Genomic DNA, 21,397 nt, shown 5'->3' with positions numbered 1-21,397 from the left:
ACAGTATTTCACGCTCCATCCGCTTGAGTTCGCACATTCACTGCATGTTAGGAAGTTCAAGCTCTCATCAGTCACAATAACCCTCAGAGGGACTTTCTGTTTTTCCTGCACTGCACCGTTTTGTTCTCGGGATTGTACATAATTTTATTCTACAAAGAGTGAAGAGAGAAAAATAACTTGCCAGCAAGATTTGAAGACCTATTTGTAGCATTAACTCAGAACTGTCTGCAAAACCGGCTCCTTTGTCTGCATGGACAAAAGTGGGTTAAATACAAGCAGATGGTGAAACACAGTGTGGGTCTGTAGCTCTCTGACCAACAGCAAGCCATCTTGACAGCGCTGACCTTTGAAGGAACAAAGTCGCAAATTTGTGGCTCAAAGTTCAACAAAGTCGGAGTTAAAAAATTTCACAGATCATGGCAACTGCAATTTTGCAGAGCTTTCAACCATCACACAGTCTTTCAAAAGTGACCATGTGTTTTGGTGGAAAGCTCCAGAAAAAAAAATTGGAACTTGGGTTGGGATTTATTGTTAAACTACTTTGTCTATGGTCACGGTCTGTTTATGGAGTTTATGAAGCCAGTCACAGCAGGAGAAGTGTTGCAGGGTGGGGTCTCACTCAGCTGTGGTGTCTGTGGGGAGAAAATAAAGCCACATTGAATAAGTTTGACCGTTTGCTCGACTCTTGCCTGGCCTCGGAGCAGTCGGCACTTTTTGGAGAGACACATTTGGCTCCGCTGTGATAGATGTTATCAATTACCCTCTGAAAAGACAAACAGAAATAATTTTGTTAGTTTCGATTCCCGCCCGGGTGGAAACAGGTTCCACTGGTGCTTAAATGTGTTTTTGCTGTAAAAACTGAGGTCAAAGCTGGTAGCAAGTGATATTTGTGACAGCGTTGTTGTTGTGATTGCTGTTGGCTCTGTGATTCTCATCATCAGCAGCCTCAACCTTTTCGCTCTCTCTTCTTTCTCTCTCACACACGCATACACACACACACACACACACACAGCCACAAACACACATGAATAATGTAAGTGGCGAGGAAATTGCAGCAGGCTGACAACGATGCTGATTCCCCGCCGCAATCCAAAATAGTTTGTGTGCGAGGGAGAGAGAGAGGGGGCAACACTTGCATATCAAACTGAGGCTTTGTGGTTAGAAAAGAAAGTGGGGAGGAGAGGGGAGGATGGAAAAGGCTCATGTTTAAACAGCAGCGGAGGGGAGTGCATCAAAACATGGATTCACAATGATCTGAACCCCTTCCTCAGTTTCTTTTTCTTCTTTCAAACCAAAGGGAAGGAGAGGAGAGGAGGTGATTGAAAGGCTGGAGCCATGTCTGTAATTATGGGTCGGCCAGTCAGAGTCTTCCCGCTACAATGACACACACACACACTCACACACATTTTTCCTCCCTCATTCCCTCATCTGAGCCTGCCTATATTTGTACACTTGTTAATAAGGACCTCTGTCTTTGATAATCCACACACACAGATGCACGCACGCTCCTGCACACAGTTGTTGTAGGGCTTTTGAAAACATGTTGTTCGTTAAAGCACGCAGCCTCATTGTAATGCATACCAATCGGATCAGTGTGGAACATCACCGCCCGCTCTCCCCTCCCGCCTTCATATTGGATGTTTAATTTAGGAGATGTCTGATTGCTTTATTTGAGAGCGAAGTGATTCCATTATGTTTGCCTAATAAGAGTGTAATGTAATATTTTTTTCAGCATTCTTAATTTCCATACATATTGGGATTAGTAGTTCATTCGGAGGCGCACGGTCTGCCTATGGTTTTCTTAATGAAAAGGAGAAGAAATGAGGAAAGCCATTAACTTGTGTGCACATGTAGAATTCAACTCAACACTTCGTTTAGACTCATTTTTAAAGAACTAGTCCACGCTGCTGAGACAAATGCAGCCATTTGATTTCATATTTTTGCTTTGAAAATGAAGTCTGAATAGAGAGAGAAGAATAAAAAGACAGAGGAGGGGATTTCCTTTGCCATAAACCAGATTAGAGGGCAAATTCAGACCAGCCTGTTCTCAGTCCCAGGTCATCAAATAAATAAATGCCATCACGCTTTTCTGCATGAGAAGCACCAGGCTTTCAAATAACTTCAGTGTGAACACATCTGTGTCAGGTGATGTCGTAGGACTTTCACCCAGAGGTCACGATTCATGTCCTGTGTAAAACCAAAAGTCAACAATATCTGAAGTTTTAAAGCTACTACAAGAAGTCTTTAACTGGTTATGAATCAGTCTCAATTTATTACTGAGGCCTCTATGTGACGTACATAAGTTAACAAGACCATCTGAGAAGATGAGCTACTTCTATACTATTCTTAATGCCTGTCACCACATCAGATAAGAGCAGTACATTAACCAGTTTAAAAAAGCATTTAATTGTATTTTTGACATTGTATTTTGTGGTTATTACAGTGGAAATACTATCAGGTTTGTCAACAGGGGCCTCCAAAATCAACAAAATATGAACCTAACTGATCTTTTCCTGAACCTAACCAAAACTACATTTTTTTTTAACCATGTGTTAAAAAAGCTCTTTTGGCAGCGGCTCATAGGCTTTCCTCAGACTGTCTGCACTGTTATTTGCAAGTGATCAGGTCAGACATCATTAATCTATCTGTATGGGTTGCTGTGGTAACGATGTAGGCGTCAATGTAGTGTTTGTGATGTGGTTTTCCAACATGGCAACATGAGAAGTGGAAATCCATAATATCGCCCACCGAACAATCATGCTGTAAAGGTGCAGTGCAGAACTCCTCTGTTGGACCAGTCAAATTCAGCAACAGAGGTAGCTGGTATACTTTCCACTCTAAATTTGATGTTGTTGTGTGTCGTATTGCAAGTGAAAGAACACTTCAAAATCAAATCTGAGTGGCCGTGTGGAGATGAATCTGACGAAATCCAATTCGAATTGCATTTAAGCCCACCTCCAAATGGATCCAGTTTGCAAAAATCACATTTCATGTGGGTTTTTTTTGCTGTCCAGACTTTCTAAAATCAATCAGGAGATTGCAGCTGGCAGTCTGAACAAGACCTTAGAGACACTAAAGGGCACCTGGTGCATCAGTATGAGACGCAGAGGAGAGTGACAAAGACATCGATATTTGAAGACCTGAGATGAGAACAAGTGTTCAGATGTGTAATTTTCAAAATGAAACAATTTCCTTCTACAGAAATCTATGATAACAATAACTCTGTTTTTGTATTTTGCCTTATAGACTATATGGCCAAAAGTATGCGGACATACTCTCATTACATAGTCGAGGTCCACTTCTCAGATGTTGTGGAGCTTTTGACACTATTGAACCACTCCTCAACTGCAGATTGAGTTGCTCATTTGCTATGAAACTATAGATGTTTCCATGACTCTGGGAACCTCAAGGACTTTTCTATGTCTTGGCCTAACTTTTGTTTCTAGAGTAGGATTTTAGGTTTGGACATTTCTGTCTTTTGATTTTGTACCATGGTTTTAAATTCTTTTTGAATGTTTTTGATGTTCTTGTAGATTGTGGGATTAAAACTCTTACCTTCATTTAAATATTTTCTGCTGGAGTTAACAGAGCTGAGGGGTTTGAAAACAGTTGCTCGGTTAGCCATTCTTTTTACTTTTAGAAAAAAACAAACTTGTAATTCACCCAGAAGATCTCGAGACAGAATTGAACTCATATGTGACCTTTCAACTTAAAAATCCATGGGTGTAAATATACTGCTGAACAGAGGTTTTTGGAACCTGGCTGCAGGGATTTGATCCAAATCAGCCGTAAGAGTGATAGTAATATAGTAAAATCAATAGTGAGGTCAGACACTGATGGTAGGTGATCATGCCATTCAAAGTAATTCCAAAGGTGTTGAGGTCAGGCATTTATGCAGCCCCACACCGTGTAAACAGAACGTGCAAACTCTGCACCAAAAGGCGCCAGGCTGCGGTGCAAACCACAGCACCACTGTGCCGCCTGTGTGAATAGCATGCCAGTGCCAATCGCATTTTATGCACTTAAGCTATTGCTTTGAGTAACATGTCAGCATCTTAAATTTTTTCATGTTATCACAATGTTGTTTTGCTTTTCACAAGTCATTTTCTGCCATTTAGTCTGCATTGACTTCATTGTCAGAAAAAAAAAACTGTCAGGTGACACAACACAAAGAGTGACAGAGTCTTCATATAGTGGAGGTCTGGTTAGATGGATGGACGGGTCAAACAAACAGAACGTACATAACATATGCTTAAATATCTAATACACTTTTTAAAAACACAAATCACGATGTTTGTTAAACCTAACCAAGTTTTGGTGCCTAACATTGACTACGAAGGTCATTGTGATGAAAAAGATCACCTGACTTTTATTATCTGAAGTTCATAAAATGTCTTAATCTAACCAGCATGAAGTGACACTCTAAAAGCTTAAAATTTGTAGACATGATGCAAAAATTTCCTTAGAAGTGGTGTGCTGTTTAAACAGTATCCCATGAGAGCCCGCTGATTTTAAAAAAGGCTGTAGACCTGAAGTACACAGTACGTTTATGTTGGTCGTAACAGGCATGAAGTGTATGTACTGTATTGTTACAGTTTGCTGTCTTTATGGTGAGGGTTGGACAGTTTGATGAATATGTCACTTAGCAGTGATCGACTAAATCCATTGTGAGACTGACAGACATGCTCTCATGCAGTGGTACAGTACACACCCACTCAACCAGAGCCGAGTGCTCTGAGCTGGATGAGGAGTGACAGGGAAACAGCCGGCAGAGTCAGAGACTCTTTAAACTTCTAAGGTGCTGAATTAAGGATTTCTCAATCAAACCAGAGTTGGTGATTGTTGGGACAGAGGAAGGACTAACAAAGATGTTTTGGTGGGTTTTATATTAATTCCTGTTGAGTTTGAATGAATTGTGATTTAAGATGCGCTAAGGTTGTTTTAGTTCAGTAAAACGGAGAAACTTGAAAGGTGTATGGTTGTATTTTTCTGTTTAATGAGGAAAATAGGTGTGAGAATATTTCATGTCTTAACACTTTATTTAGTTTATTTTGTTTATATGACGTAGTAAACGTACGTAGCCTACATAATGTAGTGAACTCGCTGCTCACACATCTCCTAGCTGAGACTTGGGGAGTGAATGAATATATTGTTAATCATGGTGGGCTGACAGTGGCAGTTGGAAAATTTTAGCATATGGCATATTTATGGCTGTCAGTCACTTTGTGATTTGTCTCTAGAGACTGAGTGATGCTGGCTGGGGATTGATCATATCGTTTTGGCATCAGGATCTAATAAAGGCATAAAGATCAATAATAAGGGAAAATGGGAGGAAACCTGAGTAGTGCTTGACATTTATAGACGCACAAGATTGAACTCACGTAGATACAGACCACTTCAAAATTTCTCACTTGCCAAACTTTGGGTCAAATAATCTTTCCACTTCTGTGTGGATTTGAACAGTGTTTTGGGAGCATGTTGGTACTAAAGGTTGAGTTAAAATAAACTTAATTGTTAATTTCACTGTAAGATAATTTGTGTTCATGATGAACTACAGTTGTGATGCATGTGCCAGTCATAGACAAACCATCTGACATTCTCTGGAAGCATCTAAACAGGTGATCCCACTGAGTCAGTGCCATGTAAATACATTGAAACTATGAATGTGAAATGTCCACATGGAGTAAAAAGGGTCTAGATCAAAGTGTGATGAGGGAACAGTATATAATGTACACATATTGGTACTTCAGAGGATCTGATGCACCTTAAAGGCCACATAATGGTTGAAGAGCAGCTCGTTACTCTGAACATCATCAATTCAAGTATAGTTTCATTTGACCAATGAGGACATCTGTCAATAGCTCTAACCACTGACTTCTGTTACGTTGAAGGAGCAATATTGTGTTTTGTATGTGAGTGCCTTTGGTCATTTTCTCCATGTTGCTCTTTCTTTTTCCACTAACCTGTACAGCTGGATTTTCTACAGCAGGACATTTTTCATATCAGAACTCATCCAAACTAAGTGTTTATTCTGCATTTAAAACTGTTCTCGTGGTACATTATTGATGGAAGAGATACCTGTGTTGAGTTGAAATCTTTTCCAATGGCAGTGTAAGATAATAGAAACTTCATGTTCAATGGCAGTATGATCAATAAAAGTATTTTTTTTCCAAGAATGTAAATTCCTTGTTTGTCGTTATGTGAGAGCAAAGCCTTCGTTTTCTATCCTTTTTTCTTCCAACTCAGTTTCTTTGTCCGATGCAGTCACTATTCAGCAGTCACTGGTGCAAATAAATGAATTTATTGAGAAAAAAAAGATCAAAGCAAATACAAAACACTTACATAACTGTCCAAAGCTCAGCTCATCACCATCATGATGATAAAAAAGATATGTTTGGTTTGATTTTTTTTCTCTGAAGCTGCACATTTTAAACCTATGGCGCTTTTCTTGACAAAAAGCAGTAATTGTAATTAATCTATCTCTGTATTTACAAATGAGGTAAAAACATTAACTTTGTTCACAACATGTCTGCACCCGGAACACAACATTTAAGAAGCCATTATATGGTACAAATGAATGGTGTGGTGGAAAGTGAGTTGCTGCTCCTTACAGCTGCAGAGAGAGAAGAAGTGAAGCATGAAGCGTCTTCATTCACTGCACTGCGTGGCTCACGCTCGGCCCCTCTCCACAGAGGAATAAAAAACAAGCATCCCTCTCTAGGAATTCCCCACTCTCTATTAAAAAAAAGAGAAAAGCCTGTGTGTCTTACTTTCAGGCTTCATCCCACAGCGTGCTGCACCCTCACCTGACCGCTAAGTCTCTATTTTTGAAAGCCTCATTGTTGCCTCCGCTTTTTCACAAAATAACATGTTTCTGGAAAGCCGCAATCTGGGAATCAACTCCTCTGTCGCCTTTTTTTGAAAGTACCCGCAATCCTTTGGTTTTCTCCAGCATGACAGCAAGCCATCAGCTCCTATTAGGATTAGTGGCCTGATGTGTTTTCACACACTCCTACCCTTTAACTGCTCTCTCTGCCGGCAGGCTCGGCTCTGCCGGTGTCAAAGACGAAGAAAAAGAGCACGATGAGAGCGGCGCTGCTGCTACTTTCAGCACAATGCAGCGCCTGAATTGTCAGGTGAAGCCATGATGGCTTTGTGGAGAATTGTAGGGGAGAAGGAGTGGGGGTGGTGGGGACTGGGGTGAGGACACATGACTTTTGTATTTATGCCATTTGCTGTGCAACAAACCGTTTCTGCGGAAAAACCATTACCCTCAACACCTCCCCCCTCTCTACAGCTCCCTATGGAGCCACTGAGCTCCATGGTACACCAGTGGCACATTTCACCACACAGCCAGGCACTTGATAAGATGGTTCCTCTCTGCCTCCCTTCCTCATTTGCTCTGTGATTCCACCCTCTACCCTGTAATCATCTCTCTTATCAAAGGTGAGAAGAACAGGTCCTTTTCAGGCTCTGTACTGCTCTTCCCACTTCTCCGCTTTTTAGTGTTCTTTGCCTTTTTCGTTCTTTTTAGACAAATTGTTCTCACTGGTTCAACAACAGCGGGGAGTCTTTTTTCTGTAGAGGTGGAAAAAAAAGATCTCTCAACCTGATGCGATGAACCAAACAAGAGGAACGCCTGCCACCGCGCTGACAATTCACAGCTAGGATAATGACTGCAGAGTTATTATTTCCTTGCAATTTTCTATCAGACCATTTTCCCACAATCACAATTATCGCACCGTTTCAACCAAGAGGATGCGGTAATTTAGCAAAGGGGCAAGAGATAAATGTGTGTGTGTGGACTGCGTATGGCACAGGTATCACGGCTCTGGACTCATATATGAATAATCGTTATAAATCTCCTTCATCCACCCACACATCCACCCTCCTATTCTTTCTGTTTGTGTTTATTGAGTAGTCACCTTGCAGAGCCGTTTGACATAGTTTGTATTCTACCGAGCAATCGTCTGTTAAAATAGTCTCTCGCAGCCACCACATTTGGTATGCCTGAGGAAGAGCGCACGCGGAACAGAGCAACAGAGCGAGTATTTCCTCCCTCCCTCGGTCCACACGTCCGCTCCCATTTCTTTATTACAAAGCTGTTTGAATTTTTGTGCACCCTCCCTCGGGTGAGGGGGAACGAGCGGCGGAGGAGTGCGAATGAGAATAGGAAATCACACGAAAGACTAGGGTGCAGTAGTAAGTAGAAAGCTTGATGTCTTACAACCCACGGAGCGTTGAAACTTGAAACACCCAACCAATACAGAATTACTCAACCCAGCGAAAGACACATTACCAGGGAAAAAAAATTAAAAATAAAAAGAAATCTCACCCTGCAACCCAGTGATGGTCGAAGCACTTTTTTTCTCATACAAACATTGACAGAAGCTGTGTACAGCCAGGCAGCGAGAACACAATGTGTCCACTATATACTGAAAATCCAGACTCTGTAATATACGGGCTACTCAGAATGATCCCACTCATCTTCACTGTCAGTGTGGGACATGTGTAAGAGTCCTTCATTTATTTACAAAGATTTAATTCAGCAGCAAGGTGCTTAAAAATACATTTTATGTGGCACTGATTTGCTCAGGTATATAAAAACGTTTTCATTTCACATTTTAGGCCTTGAGCTGACACTCATCCAGAGCAGCTCACAATGAGTGGTAGAAAATAGAGGAAATTTGGGGTTTTAGTGGCTGTGACTGGAACAGATTTTTCCGACAGTGAAGCTAAGCTCCATCATGATGAGTAGCCCAGGTGGAGGGTGACGTTCCGAAGCCTTTAACCTGACTGGCAGGTTTGATAACGTCTGCTCCTGCAAAAAAAAAACTGTCATCCAAGGTAGAGGGAGTGCAGAGCAATGGGCTCTTTTCACGGGGACACTTTCATCTGTCTGTTAGGCCGCCACGTTGATTGACGGCACTCATCATCCGGTAAATACAACACCTCCTGCATCAGTTGTCAGTGAGAGAGGGGGATGCCGAGCGAGTCTCTCTGTCACTCAGTCTCTCGCTGTTTTTCCCGCCTCAGTGGCTGCAAAGCGTCTAATTGATTGTTTCAGGACGGCCCGTTACCAGGGTCTTGTCATTGGTTCGGTCTGAGCTCAGAGGTCGCTGGCCTCGGCTCGCTCATATAGCGCCCGCAGCTTCTCAAAGCGAGGCCCCCACTCCCCGAGCGTCTCCTCCCTCCTCCCTTCCCCATCTCCGCCGCTCCCCCCGTCCAGTCCTGCTGAGCTGAACGAGCTGAGAGAGCCGGCCGGGGAGCCCCCCCCCTCAGTGGAGAAAACCTGCAGGGAGTCGAAAGGCCCCGTGTCCGGATGCTGGTCAGCATCGCGTATGATCTCGCACAGGTAGCGGGCCAGATCCTGGCTGGAGAAGGAGAGGGACCGACGTGCCAGCTGGGAGGGGCGCGCCTGGCCCTGGGCAGGGAGTCTGGTCGGGGGGACGTCCCTGCGGAGGCTGGTGGTGGTGGTGGCGGTGGAGGAGGTGGAAGCCACCGAGGGAGGCAGGGTGGTGGAGCTGGCCGTCCGGCTGAGGGGGTCCAGCGGCGTGACGGAGGGTGGGGCTGGCGGCGCTTGGTGTAGGAGGTGGTGGTGGTGGTGATGGGGAGGAGGAGGGTGGTGCAGTGCTCTGGAGCGGCAGTACTGCACCGACTGTGCCGGGCTCGGCTGGAGGGACTTCTGGAGCTCCGCCATGTCGTAGGCATTCTGGACACACACACACACACACACACACACACACACACACACAAACACGTGTACAGTGACACACACACACAACAGGAGAGGAAAAGTAACAGTTATTACAGGAGCCGTAAAAAGGGAAAGACAAGAATGAGCCAGAGTGAAAGAACGAACGTTTTAAGGAGAGATGAGGCAGAAAAAAAATGAAATGTGACGGAGAGAGCAGAAAAATGAAAAGAGAGCAGAAAAACAATCAGCTCTCCCCATTACGTTTACTGTGAATGTTCCACCTATTTAAGTTTCCAATCTATCCCCATTTACTGTCTCAGAGAAGTCACAGTAATTGTGTGTGTGTGTGTGTGTATGTGTCAGACCAAGACAATAAAATATGAGTGGAGGTGATTCAGAGAGGAGATGAAGGGCGTCTCTCTGTATCCATCTCTTATGTGCACTGGTGCATCGGGGTTAGGAGCAGCCCTCACATGTACTGTTACAGCCAATCACTTCGGCGCAAATGTGATTCCACCAAAACTGTAACCACGGCAGCAGAGATGGGAAAAAAAAAGAAAACGGAGGGATGTAGGAGGAGGACAAGGAAGAAGAAAAGATCTGCACGGAGGAGGTGTGGGTCGCTTTGTTAAACTGATTATGCGATGAGTGGAAAGTGCTGTTTTTATTCCCCCAGAGAGCTTTCAAACAAGACTCTTGAGAATTAACTGCAGCATCTGCTCTGCTATAGGGGATCAGGACTGTGTGTGTGTGTGTGTGTGTGTGTGTGTGTGTGTGGTTTGTCTGTGTTTGGCTGCAGGTGATTAATAGTAGGGACGACAAGACCTTGAGGGTTTGGGGTACTGACAAGGTGCGACAGCAATCTGTGTATACAGGACTGCTCTGTGTGTGTGTGTGTGTGTGTGTGTGTGTGAGATAGCGACGTGGCGGCCACATACGTTTGTTTCGATCAAAACCGTGATATTATGCAAGCTCTTAAGTACTGTTGAGTGCTTGTGGGTTACAGTGGCTGTTGGAGAGAGAAGATAAGGATTTTGCGTGGGCCTAATTAAAACGCCTGCATGCACACAGACACACACACACACACACACACACACACACACACACACACACACACACACACACAGAGTGTAGGATTCTATTCCAAACTGAATTGACTGAATCCACTATAAAGCTGCTACCTTACATCCACTGCTAAGTGTTTCCAAATTGAGAGAAATCTTAAAATCATACAGATTATTGTGCAAAATTTCACTTTCATACAACAGTTGTTTAACAATGAGTATATATTAAATACTGTATACTTGCTAGTAATGTGTTTCTGAGTGTGTGTCTGTGTAAAAGTGAGCTTGTCCCTCAGAGGTGGGACCAAGTCATTGTTTTACAAGTCAATTCTTTGCACTCGAGTCCCAAGTCATAAACTTTGAGTTTTGACTCCCAAACTAGTCATAATGTAAAGATGATTTTAAACTGGACAAAAAAGACACTAATGCCATCTGCCTTTTGGCTTCATTGGGAAAAGGTACAATCAGCATTCAATCCTGGGTCAAATGACTCTGCAACGGTCACGGGTATGATCAGGAAAGGTGGACATGCTAATTTAACTTGACTTGGTTTGACTCGGTGCATCAGTCCAGCAGAGTGGAGTTTGCACACATTTGAAGGTGTGTATTTTATTATGTTGAGCATCTGTAAAATGGTGGGTAGATATTTTATTTCCCATATATTCAGCAAAATTTTGAAATGTTTTTTAATCAGCAGTAACTTAACATGACTCCTATCAGCTGAAAGTGAACATAAACAATAAAATAAAGCAGATACCTGAAGATACAAACAGTTACGCAGGACAGAAACTAAACCTCAAACCACAGAGATTCATTTAGAAGCTACAAAATTACTGAGAGCTGAACACAGAAATACTTTTAAAAACCTCTTCCTCTCCTGCAAAGACATAAGTTAAGTCTTGGTATCCCAGTGTATCAAAAAAACAAAAAACAAAAACTGAACTCTACTGGTAAAGTCACTTAGCTGCTAAGCTAACATCAGCTAAGCATCAACTTGCTAACTATGCAAATATAAGCCTCAATTAACCATTCTTTGTGCAACTTCAAACATCAAATGAAGTTGGAAGATGTTCAAGCTCGATCTGTTGTTTTCGACCTGCAAGTTTTACATACTGCAAAATTATTATTATTTTTATCACCACAGTTTTTGTAGGTGAACAAAATTATCTTTGGTATATTTTCCAACTGGAAGTCAGTAATGTAATGGTAGTTGTTAATTTTTATCTCCTGCAGCTTGATTGGCAGCTGTTTGATTGGTTCAAACAAAGTGGGTGTGAGGAATGCTGATGTGTCGACATACTGGGAATGAATAGTGCTAGAATTAGTTGTAATCAGGAAATTAAGGGAAAGTAATTGATCTGTGGATTCAAACTTAAAAAAACACTTAAATAACAGACTTTTTAATCTTTAGGCTTGGTGAGAATCAACATTTTTCAAGTTAAGGCTCATGTCCAAGTGTCACAAGTAATGGGTGTTTTAGTGCAGGTCAAGTTGCAGGTCTTAATTTTCAATTTTCAATTTCAATTTTAAAAGTCAAACGTTATCAAATTTGTGACTTGGGTCCAAGTCATGCAATTCGAGTCCAGTCCTCTGGTATGGTTGTGTCTGTATTATGTTTAATAATGTGACATCAGTCTGGGTTGGACAGGATCTGGGTGGGTTTAGGGACAAAAAAACACCTGGTTAGGGTTTGACAAAGACCATGGTTAGGATGATCACTCTTGTGAGATCTTCTGCAGCTCTTTACTGGACACGACCCTCTGGTGTCCCCATTGGAGGGGTCATTGTAACTTTGTTTGTTGGCCACAAGGGAAATGGTAGAATATGTGTGTGCGTGTGTGTGTCAGCAGTGTACCTGGTCCTCCTCCCCGCCTCCCTCCTCGTCATAGTTGAGGACATTCTCTCGGATGTCCTCCCAGCCGTCGTGGTGGGCTGAGACGTGGTAGACGCCCTCTTTCAGGCCCTTGTAGCTCCGCCAGCGGGTGTAGAGGAAAATGCCCAACAGCAGCACTGCAGTGAAGACAGACAGTGGTGGAGGGTTCATCGGTGCAGACATTAGCATTACAAATTAAATGATTAAGATCCTTCAGCCAATTAAGTCGTGGCCCCAGAGAGAGGTGCTGTTTGATGGAGTTGGCCTTAAGCATCATTTGCCAAAAATGTGAGCTGAAATGTAACAAGTTTCATTTGATAATGATGCTTTGGGGTTATTTGATGGTTGATATTTAACAAAATATATTTCAATGAGCATTTGAAACCACACACACACACACACACGTTGTACTTGCTCACTAAAACAGACAGACTGTCTAAGCGACCTCCCCTTCATCTTATTCTATTTACTGGTGGAAGAGAAGTAATTCCAAAAATTGGCATCAGAGTATTTGTGTATTCCAAAGGAGAACAGTCCCACCTGAGCAGCTGTTTTTAGCGGCTGAAACCCACCACCATGACTCAACCCTAATCACATGTTGATATGGCAAACATGTTCACAAACACTTGGAGAGCCACATTAGCATTCATTTGGAGTCCTCTTTCTTGCTACAGCACTTTTTTATGATGCAACAAGAATGCTTTAAGCCTTGTTTTTTCTGGATCTCTCTGCAGCTAATCTCTAACTCCTGGACCAAAACTAGTGTTTTTTGTGCACATTTATGTCTGTATGCTCAAGGACCTCTCATGGCTGCTCAATCTGAAAAACTTTACTTTTTTTTTTTTTTTTTTTTTTTAATTTTATTGGCTCTGTTTTATGCCAACTGCTAAATCTTCACTCTGTTTGATAACTGCTCGGCTTTAGGCCACATTCTGACCTTTGGTATGGCTCAAAAACTCAAATTCATGAAAAAGTTTTGTTACAGCTTAAACCTAAACCATCTTAAAATTTTGTTGTCTCAAATTAAACCAGACAAGTACACTCAGTAGAGTGCAGATCTCCACCAGACATCCTGAAAAGAATATTTAGATGTAACCCCTTCGCAATTAGTGACTTTTTGATTAATAACTGTAATTTGACTACATTTTTTCTTTTCTCTTTTCTAGTTATTTTCACTACTGCAAGTATGTCAGCCTGGTTTTAGCCAAGCAGTTGATGACAACTTGCTGGCTGGTTGAGAGTACAGAGGAGTCAGCAGTCGGTATAGGTTATATATAATCTATATTTTAAATATAATATCAAGAGGTCCTCGAGCATACAGTCATAAATGTATATAAAAAAGTTTTATACTGACTGGTCCAGTAGTATGTGAGATTAGCTGCGGACAAGCTCCAGCCCTGTTGGTCACTCACACATGCCTGATTGCATAATCTCCCACAGATGTGTATCTGGCAACTTTTAAATTTGAATGTGGGATTGCTGTAGGTGCTTCATCATCTAGATCGGCACTCTACTAAGGGTACTCCTCTAGTTTAACCTACTTTATTTATTTATATAAGATTATGGGTTGAGCTCTTTAGCCTTCATTTACAGTGACAGCAAAGGAGTAGTGTCTGCTGCAGAGGACAGACAGCCTCAGTACATGGGGTGCACACTCAAACAAGTGGGCTACAGGGACGACCTAACTTATTTTATTTTATATATAATTATTTTTATTCACTTTCATGCCCTCCGACATAGGTCTCTGGTTACAGTCTAGTTTTACATAAAACTGCAATTTCGTCCTTCGACCTGGACTTCAGAAAAAAAGCAGCTGTCTGATGTCACACAACAATAACAGCACCCACAGAAGCCTAAAATTATACATACTATCATATAGTAAAACCTGTTCGCCATGCAAATTGATGTCAAAATATGACACCAATGTTATGAAGTTATGTTAAATTGTATAATGGCGGCTGTTACCACATGTATTGTTTCTCCTCCTCTGTGAGGCTGACTGCTGATGGCTCAGCTGAGTGGACACTCGCCAACAAAACTCAAATTTGTCAGACTCAGCCATGTTTTTTTTGTTTTTTTTGGCCTGGGTGTCACGTCCCTGGAACACTGAGCCGGAAATTTCAACTGGGAAATCCTGACTTCTGACGCTGTCTGGAATGCAGCATTTTCTTGTGTAATTCTTCAGATTCATCTTTTGAACTTTGTTTGGGGATTTATTAAGAACTCACAGATGGGCTGATAGAGCTAGAACAGCAGCAGATTTTTGGTTTAAAAGTGTTAATTAATTCATAATTCAAAGAATTTACTTGTGTTTATTTAATTTATGATTCACGAATTTAGCTGGTTTGTGCATGTTAAGTGTTTTAAAACGGTTTAACTGAGGGAAAAATGGTCTTTGTAGTTTGGAATTGCTGGGATTCTCTAAGAATGTATGTCCACTAAAGAAACTTTTCATAATACAAACGTTTTTTCTATGTTCTTTATTTTTTTTCCAACCCACATTTCTCTTAAACAACATCTGCAAGCCCCCAGTGACTGTAGAATATATTCATATACATGTGATTCATATACACTTGTGATGATGGATTGGGTCAAAATGTTGCATCAGAATCACTGGTTGAAGTTTCTCCTCTATCATGTTGATCAGTTATTAAATACTGAATTAAAGAACACGACGTCAGAGCCTCGCATGACTGGCTCGACTGGTCAGTATCGGGTTTTCAATCAAAGACTAATACTCACATGAAGCTGTTTAAAATGCAGATTAAAATGATGATTCACATCCTCCTACTTACATGTGCCAATATGTCTGCAGTTAAGGGTCATTATAACTGTGTGATTACATGACAGGCCCTGTAGGCACAGAACATCCTTCAGAGTATAGCCTCTGCAGGCTGCGCTGACAGTGTTCGGCTGTAAATTACATTAGATCCAGAGAATATTAACGATGCCCCGGCCGGCGGAAGTACAGACAATTAGTACGCCGTACAGTACTCTCCCATTATATCTGACAGCTTTGTGAATTGTTCACATTCAACATGGATCCTCTAAGATTCCAGGAGGTGTTAACATTAATTAAAAAATGTATGTGGGAGAAAGGAAGTGGTAGTGATTGCATTCGGTTTCAATTAAGGAAAAAAAATGTTGAGGGGATTTAATTTTAGTAAAATGCAGATTGTAGCAGCACACACACACACACACACACACACACACACACACACACGATTCTGTAATCTGCATGTATTTCCCACTGTGGTGTTCCCGTGACCTTTTCAGATGTCTTACAAATCCCCTGCGCCTTGCTTCATTCCCATCACCTTTTGCCTTAGTTAACACTGTTCACTAGTCCTTCCATTGTATTAATCTGCTTTACACCCACACAAACTCACTGTTTGACTGCCATTCTTTTTTTTCACTTTACTTAAGCTGTGCTTTTTAGCTCAAACCAAACAGCTGAAACAAAAGGACTTCTTTTCCCGCAGAACTGCAAAAAGAGAAACACGTAGAATTTGAAGTGCAATGTTGAGATAATATTTAATAATTTACAACCATGTTACATCATTACTGAGTCTAACCGAATCATTGTCTGATTCATGTGCTGTCTTCAAACCTGTTTCTGCAAAGACTGTACATAGAAGAGCTGTGATTAATCACATCAGCAAATCACATACTGCAAAAGATTTCAACTGGCAGCACTATAAATACCCCAGGCTGTTCAAATCCGATTAATCTGAGGTAAGACATCAGTGTGAAAAATCTGTGATCTTAAACAATTCAAAAGCATCTTTTAAACAGGTGCTGCTCATGCCTCTCCTTCTCCATCAGCCTCTGCTTTTTCTTTTTTAATCCGCCCGTCTTTCTCCCACATCACAACTAAAACTCAGCAGCCAATCCATCATGTGAACACACCAAAAGATGGCACTCAAACTGCCCGTGAATTGATAACACCCCATTAAACAGCCCACCCTCTGACAACTCTGTAAGAGTAAATCCACTCAGCCAGAAACCAGCTGCACAGTACGGGAGGAAAAATCAATATTCATTTACTGTCAACTTGTCCCCCTCACCACAACTCCAGTGTCTGGCAGATTTATAAGACGAAATTGTTTCAAGAGACTCACTGTTTCATTTTTAGAGTGGTATTATGGCTTTTAATGGCAGTGAACAAGAAGGAATAAAAAAAGAGAAGGAAACTGAAAGACACTTTTGTTTTGTCAGGAGACACATGGGGCTGCCTGCTGCAGAGAGTGGCCTTGATGTTCTACAGGCAGTGAATTGGCAAAAACAAGGTCACAGGTTGAGTCCCCTGCCCCGAATGCAATGGTACTCATTTACTGCGGGGTGCCCTGAGCTTCCCAAAGACAGAGAGGAAAAAAACAGTGGTGAGAAGCAGCTGGTCCAGCAGCCTGGAGGTTTCCAAAGCCATGCTTGCAGCTTTAAGGCTGGGTAATATTAAATATTAAAAATAAGAACATCAAGCAGCTGTCCACTGACATAATGACAGAATACAGTTTTTTTTTTTTTTTAATGATAAGTGAAATAAAATAAATAAATATTGATTTATTCTTACCGCTTTCATCTTCACATCAATAATAAAACTACCAAAAGTTAGGACAAAATAATAACTATTGTTTTTAAAGATAGAATCATTAGGATTTGTCTGAGCTGTTTGAAAACACATGACTCATTCTCAGGTCATCAAATACCAAAGTTTTGGGTTGGTAAAGCATCCCGGCACAGCAAAATAATAAGAAAATGAGGAACGACAGGCAGAGCACAGGGCTTCTGCAGATATAACCACCTCCACACATTTCTAGTCGGTCATAAGAGATTATGTTTATACATTATGCATTTTTTTAGGGAAAATGTTGCATATTATGCCTTTAAGGACAAGACACAACTTCAGATGGAAATGAAGGAGTTTTTTATCACCTGTGGTGGTACTGAGCAATGTTTGCACGAGTGAGTTCCTGGTTTCTTCACATGTGCAAGAGGACGTACTTGTAAGAGCCAAACAGAAAACAAAAACTGGAAAATGGAGCTGCAGCAAACTGATTTTTTATATTTGGAACTGTGCACCTCTCTCCGTTGTGTCAAGAAGAGAACCCTTGCTCTGCAAGATTTGCACCCTTTGTTTTGGTCAAAATGATCAGTCTCACACCATCCTTCGCAGGTCTGGGATCCTCTCTAGACACAACCACCTCTCTGTCTAACTCTCACAAACTCATGGCAGTGGACCTGGACAGCATGATGTTTCACACTCTGCAGTGTTTTCTTCACACATAAAATTTATTTGGGCGGGCATCCATGTATATCTTGCAACCTGCATTTTATTCTTTTATCTGCCCAAAAGAACAAAACCATACAGGATTGATTAGTGGACAGTCAATTGCAGTTAAGAGACTGACAGTTACATTGCACACTGTCTGCAGAGAAACACAGACAGAGAGTCTTCTGCTTAATGGATGTCTATGTATGCAGTTTTTTTTTTGTTTTTTTTCAAGTGCAGCTGGTTGGTGTCAATGTCATTCGATACCACCTTGGTTTCAGTCCTTTTAATGGTCTTGTCATTAACAACAAGCCTCTTCTACTTCTCCTCTCCTCTTAACCATCTTCAGTGCTTTATTAAAGGTATAATCTGCAACATTTCCCTAAATAAAACAATGTATAGATGCATCATCCCTTTCAATCATGTCTAGAAGTGTGTGGAGGTGGCTGTATCTGCAGAGACCCTGCCCTCTGCTTGTGTGTCCTTATTTTTTCTCATTGTTTTACTGTGCTCTGGGCTTTTCACCAACCCAAAACAATGTTGTCCTGATGCATTTAGGGACAGCTCAGACAAATCCTACTGATTCTACCTTTAATGTCACCAGTGAATGATGACTTCACTCACTTTTTTTGTTCTAATATGTTTTATCTGTTATGTTTGTTTATTTCATTTTACACCATTTTATTGATGGGTATTTCATTTTTTTTCATACCCTGCACTTTTATTTATTTCACCCTGATTCCCCCATGTAAAGCACTATAACTGAGTTCATAAGTTTATAATTATTAATACATCAAAATGCATCTCTCCAGATTCTTAACATTCCTACTTTTTCAGAAAGTAGCAAGTTATAGAACAAAAAGAGAATTCTGTTTCAGTGTGATTGACACACAATTGATTGTGAATAAATGATTAGAAATCAAGTTCTGAAATAAGATACATAAACTACCGTAGGCTTTTTGGATGTGCACACAAGCAACGAACTACACAAGGACTCTATCAAGACCTTTCTTGCTTTTCTTTTCACTTCTTCTGAGTTGGATGAGAAAAAGTAGCCAGGATGCGATGTGAAGAGGCACATAAAAATAATCTTGAGGACGTCTGTAGGCTACTGTACTGAATGGATCAGTATGCTTTGTGTATTACTGTACACTATGTGATGCAGGAAATAAAGCCTATAGATCGACTGAAGCAGCGAGCACTGCAAATATGAGACCTCAATTACTGTTTGGTGTACTGTGGTGGAGTGTCTTCATGTGCCTGCACTTGCTTGTAGTGCTTGAGCAGCATGTGTGTGTTTGTGTGTGTGTGTGTGTGTGTGTGTGTGTGTGTGTGTGTGTGTGAAGAAGTGGCTAGTGTGAACTCCATGGGGAAGTGAGCAAGGAAGCTGGAGGTCAAGGCGTACAAGATGAATCTGCTCTGTTCAAAGGCCCTCTCTAGAGGGCAAACAGAGAAATGGAGAATTTGATCGGTATTTCTGACAGTGTGTGTGTGTGTGTGTGTGTGTGTGTGTGTGTGTGTGTGTGTGTGTGTGTGAGTGAATGTGAGGAGTGGGCCTGAAAAGAGAGATTATGTGTTTATTTGTTTACACTGCCTCCAAGGTCCCATGGTCTCTTTTACCATCACTCTTTTTTTTGTTTAACTTTCTCACTCCCTCTGCTTAACTCATGCTCCTGCCTTACACTTACCCTCCCTCTGTATAACTGCCTTTAACTATTTTCTTTTGCTTTTTCTTGGCCTTTAACAACCACTACGATAAGTCAATCCCCTTAGCTACCCCTGGATCTCCAGCAGATGCCTTGGGCTATCTGCACTACACTGTACATTACTCAAAGTTTCACCAGAACCAATTCACTTCCAAATTGCTACAATCATAAAAAGCCCTGGAACTGAATGAACTGTTACTGAGGGAATATGTCCCAATTACTTTTGCAAGCATTCCTAACTACTAAAAGGGAGAATGTCTCAAAAATGAAAAGACAGATGTCACCTGAACATCCTGCAGAGGCCTCTTGAAACATCTGCGCTGCCCCTCAGAGCAGATACACAGTGAGGCGGTTCACATGCTGCTATCTGATGAGGGGAGAAATCCATTGTACCTTGAGCAGTTCAAATGGCGCTGAATGAGCTTGTATAATAGGATTTCCAGTCAGACAGTCAATATCCGAGCTGCCGTGCTATGAGATCAGTGTCTATGAGCACATCAACACAAGTCAATAATATAGTATGGATTTTAGCCTCATCAAACTATAATTCTGTTTACTGCAGCGATCTGTCTCTACACGCTCGATCTATCACTACGCTTCTTCACACTTCTCTTTTTTTGTGCCATGGCTTGACCGATGTAAGTTTTTGTAAGGCCAGTACCAATATGTAGCTCCAAACCTTTACAGGTCCAGTGAGGTTTTCAATAATTCTTGGATTCAAATGAAAATATCTCTGACCCACTCTTGAGAACTGGGATAAATAAATCATTTGCTATCAAAAAACAAACAAACTGAAAATTAGTAATACCAACTCTCTTTCTCCAACTTTTTGGTGAAAAGTTATTCTTTTATTCTCTATATGTGTCACAGATTTCTAACAACTCTGTCAGATTTGTACAAAAAAACATGATTTAATCAGGCATAAAAGGATTAACTATACCCTAAGGACCCCTGTCTCACTTCCTGGTTTTCGAAAAGGCAGGAATACTGCTCAAGCATGAGTAAACCTTTTATTTTTCAATATAATATTGCTATCAGATGTGTCTCAACCATAACATGTCAACTCTGTAGCTCTTCTAAATCAAAGCAAAGTAAGAATAAAGGTATTTTCATGCCAAACTAGAATTTCTGCCTCACAGTTGTATGCCTTCACCAACCAGTCAAGTTGCATTTTACATCTATGTCTGTCCTGAATAATATAATGTACATATAGATAACATAAAGTTGAGGTGTTGGTGCACCACATGCTGCCAGAACAGCTTCAATGCTTCTTGGCATTGATTCAACATCTCTCTGGAACTCTGTTGGGAGGATGGAACAGCATTCTTCCTTCAGATACTCCCTCATAAATGTTGGTGTTTTGATGATGATGGTGAACAACGCTGTCAAATTTGTCAGTTCAAAATCTCCCATAGGTGTTCAGTTGGGTTAAGATCTGGTGAGTGTGAAGGCCATATCATACAATTTAAATCAATTTCATACTTATCACATGATTCAGTGAACCCTCATGCCATATGGATCAGGGTACTGTCATCCCTGAACAGACCACCTCCATCAGGCTAGAAATGTTTTTTGTATACTACTTTTACCTTACAGAGGAATACAGAGGACTGATAGGGAGTTTTATACGGATGTTGCTGCAAAGAAGCTAGAAATTCAAAAAGTGGACGCTTCACACGTATCTTCAATCCAGCAGTAGAAGATCTATAAAATGACCACAGTTTCAACGTGTCACCCAAGATTAGTGTTGCCATTTCAGTGTCTGACCAAATGTGAAATATGGTCACA

General features: G+C 41.3%; 1 protein-coding gene across 1 annotated transcript in view; it reads right to left on the bottom strand.

The window, feature by feature from the left end:
* Window positions 1–6,285: 6,285 nt before the first annotated feature.
* The window catches only part of LOC146333309 (neural-cadherin), a 299,893-nt gene continuing 284,781 nt past the window's right edge, over window positions 6,286–21,397 (bottom strand). Inside the window, exons 35-36 of the mRNA XM_084722064.1 lie at window positions 12,617–12,771; window positions 6,286–9,712 (exon numbers count right to left, since the gene is read on the bottom strand). Coding sequence (XP_084578190.1) covers window positions 9,110–9,712; window positions 12,617–12,771 — 758 coding nt within the window. The 3' untranslated portion in view covers window positions 6,286–9,109. The remainder of the gene's footprint in view (window positions 9,713–12,616; window positions 12,772–21,397) is intronic.

This window comes from Lutjanus erythropterus, chromosome 1, assembly GCF_056507025.1.
Source record: "Lutjanus erythropterus isolate fLutEry1 chromosome 1, fLutEry1.hap2, whole genome shotgun sequence".
NCBI lineage: Eukaryota > Metazoa > Chordata > Actinopteri > Lutjaniformes > Lutjanidae > Lutjanus > Lutjanus erythropterus.
Note: the sequence above shows the minus strand (reverse complement) of the source record. Positions and strands in the feature narration are given on the sequence as shown.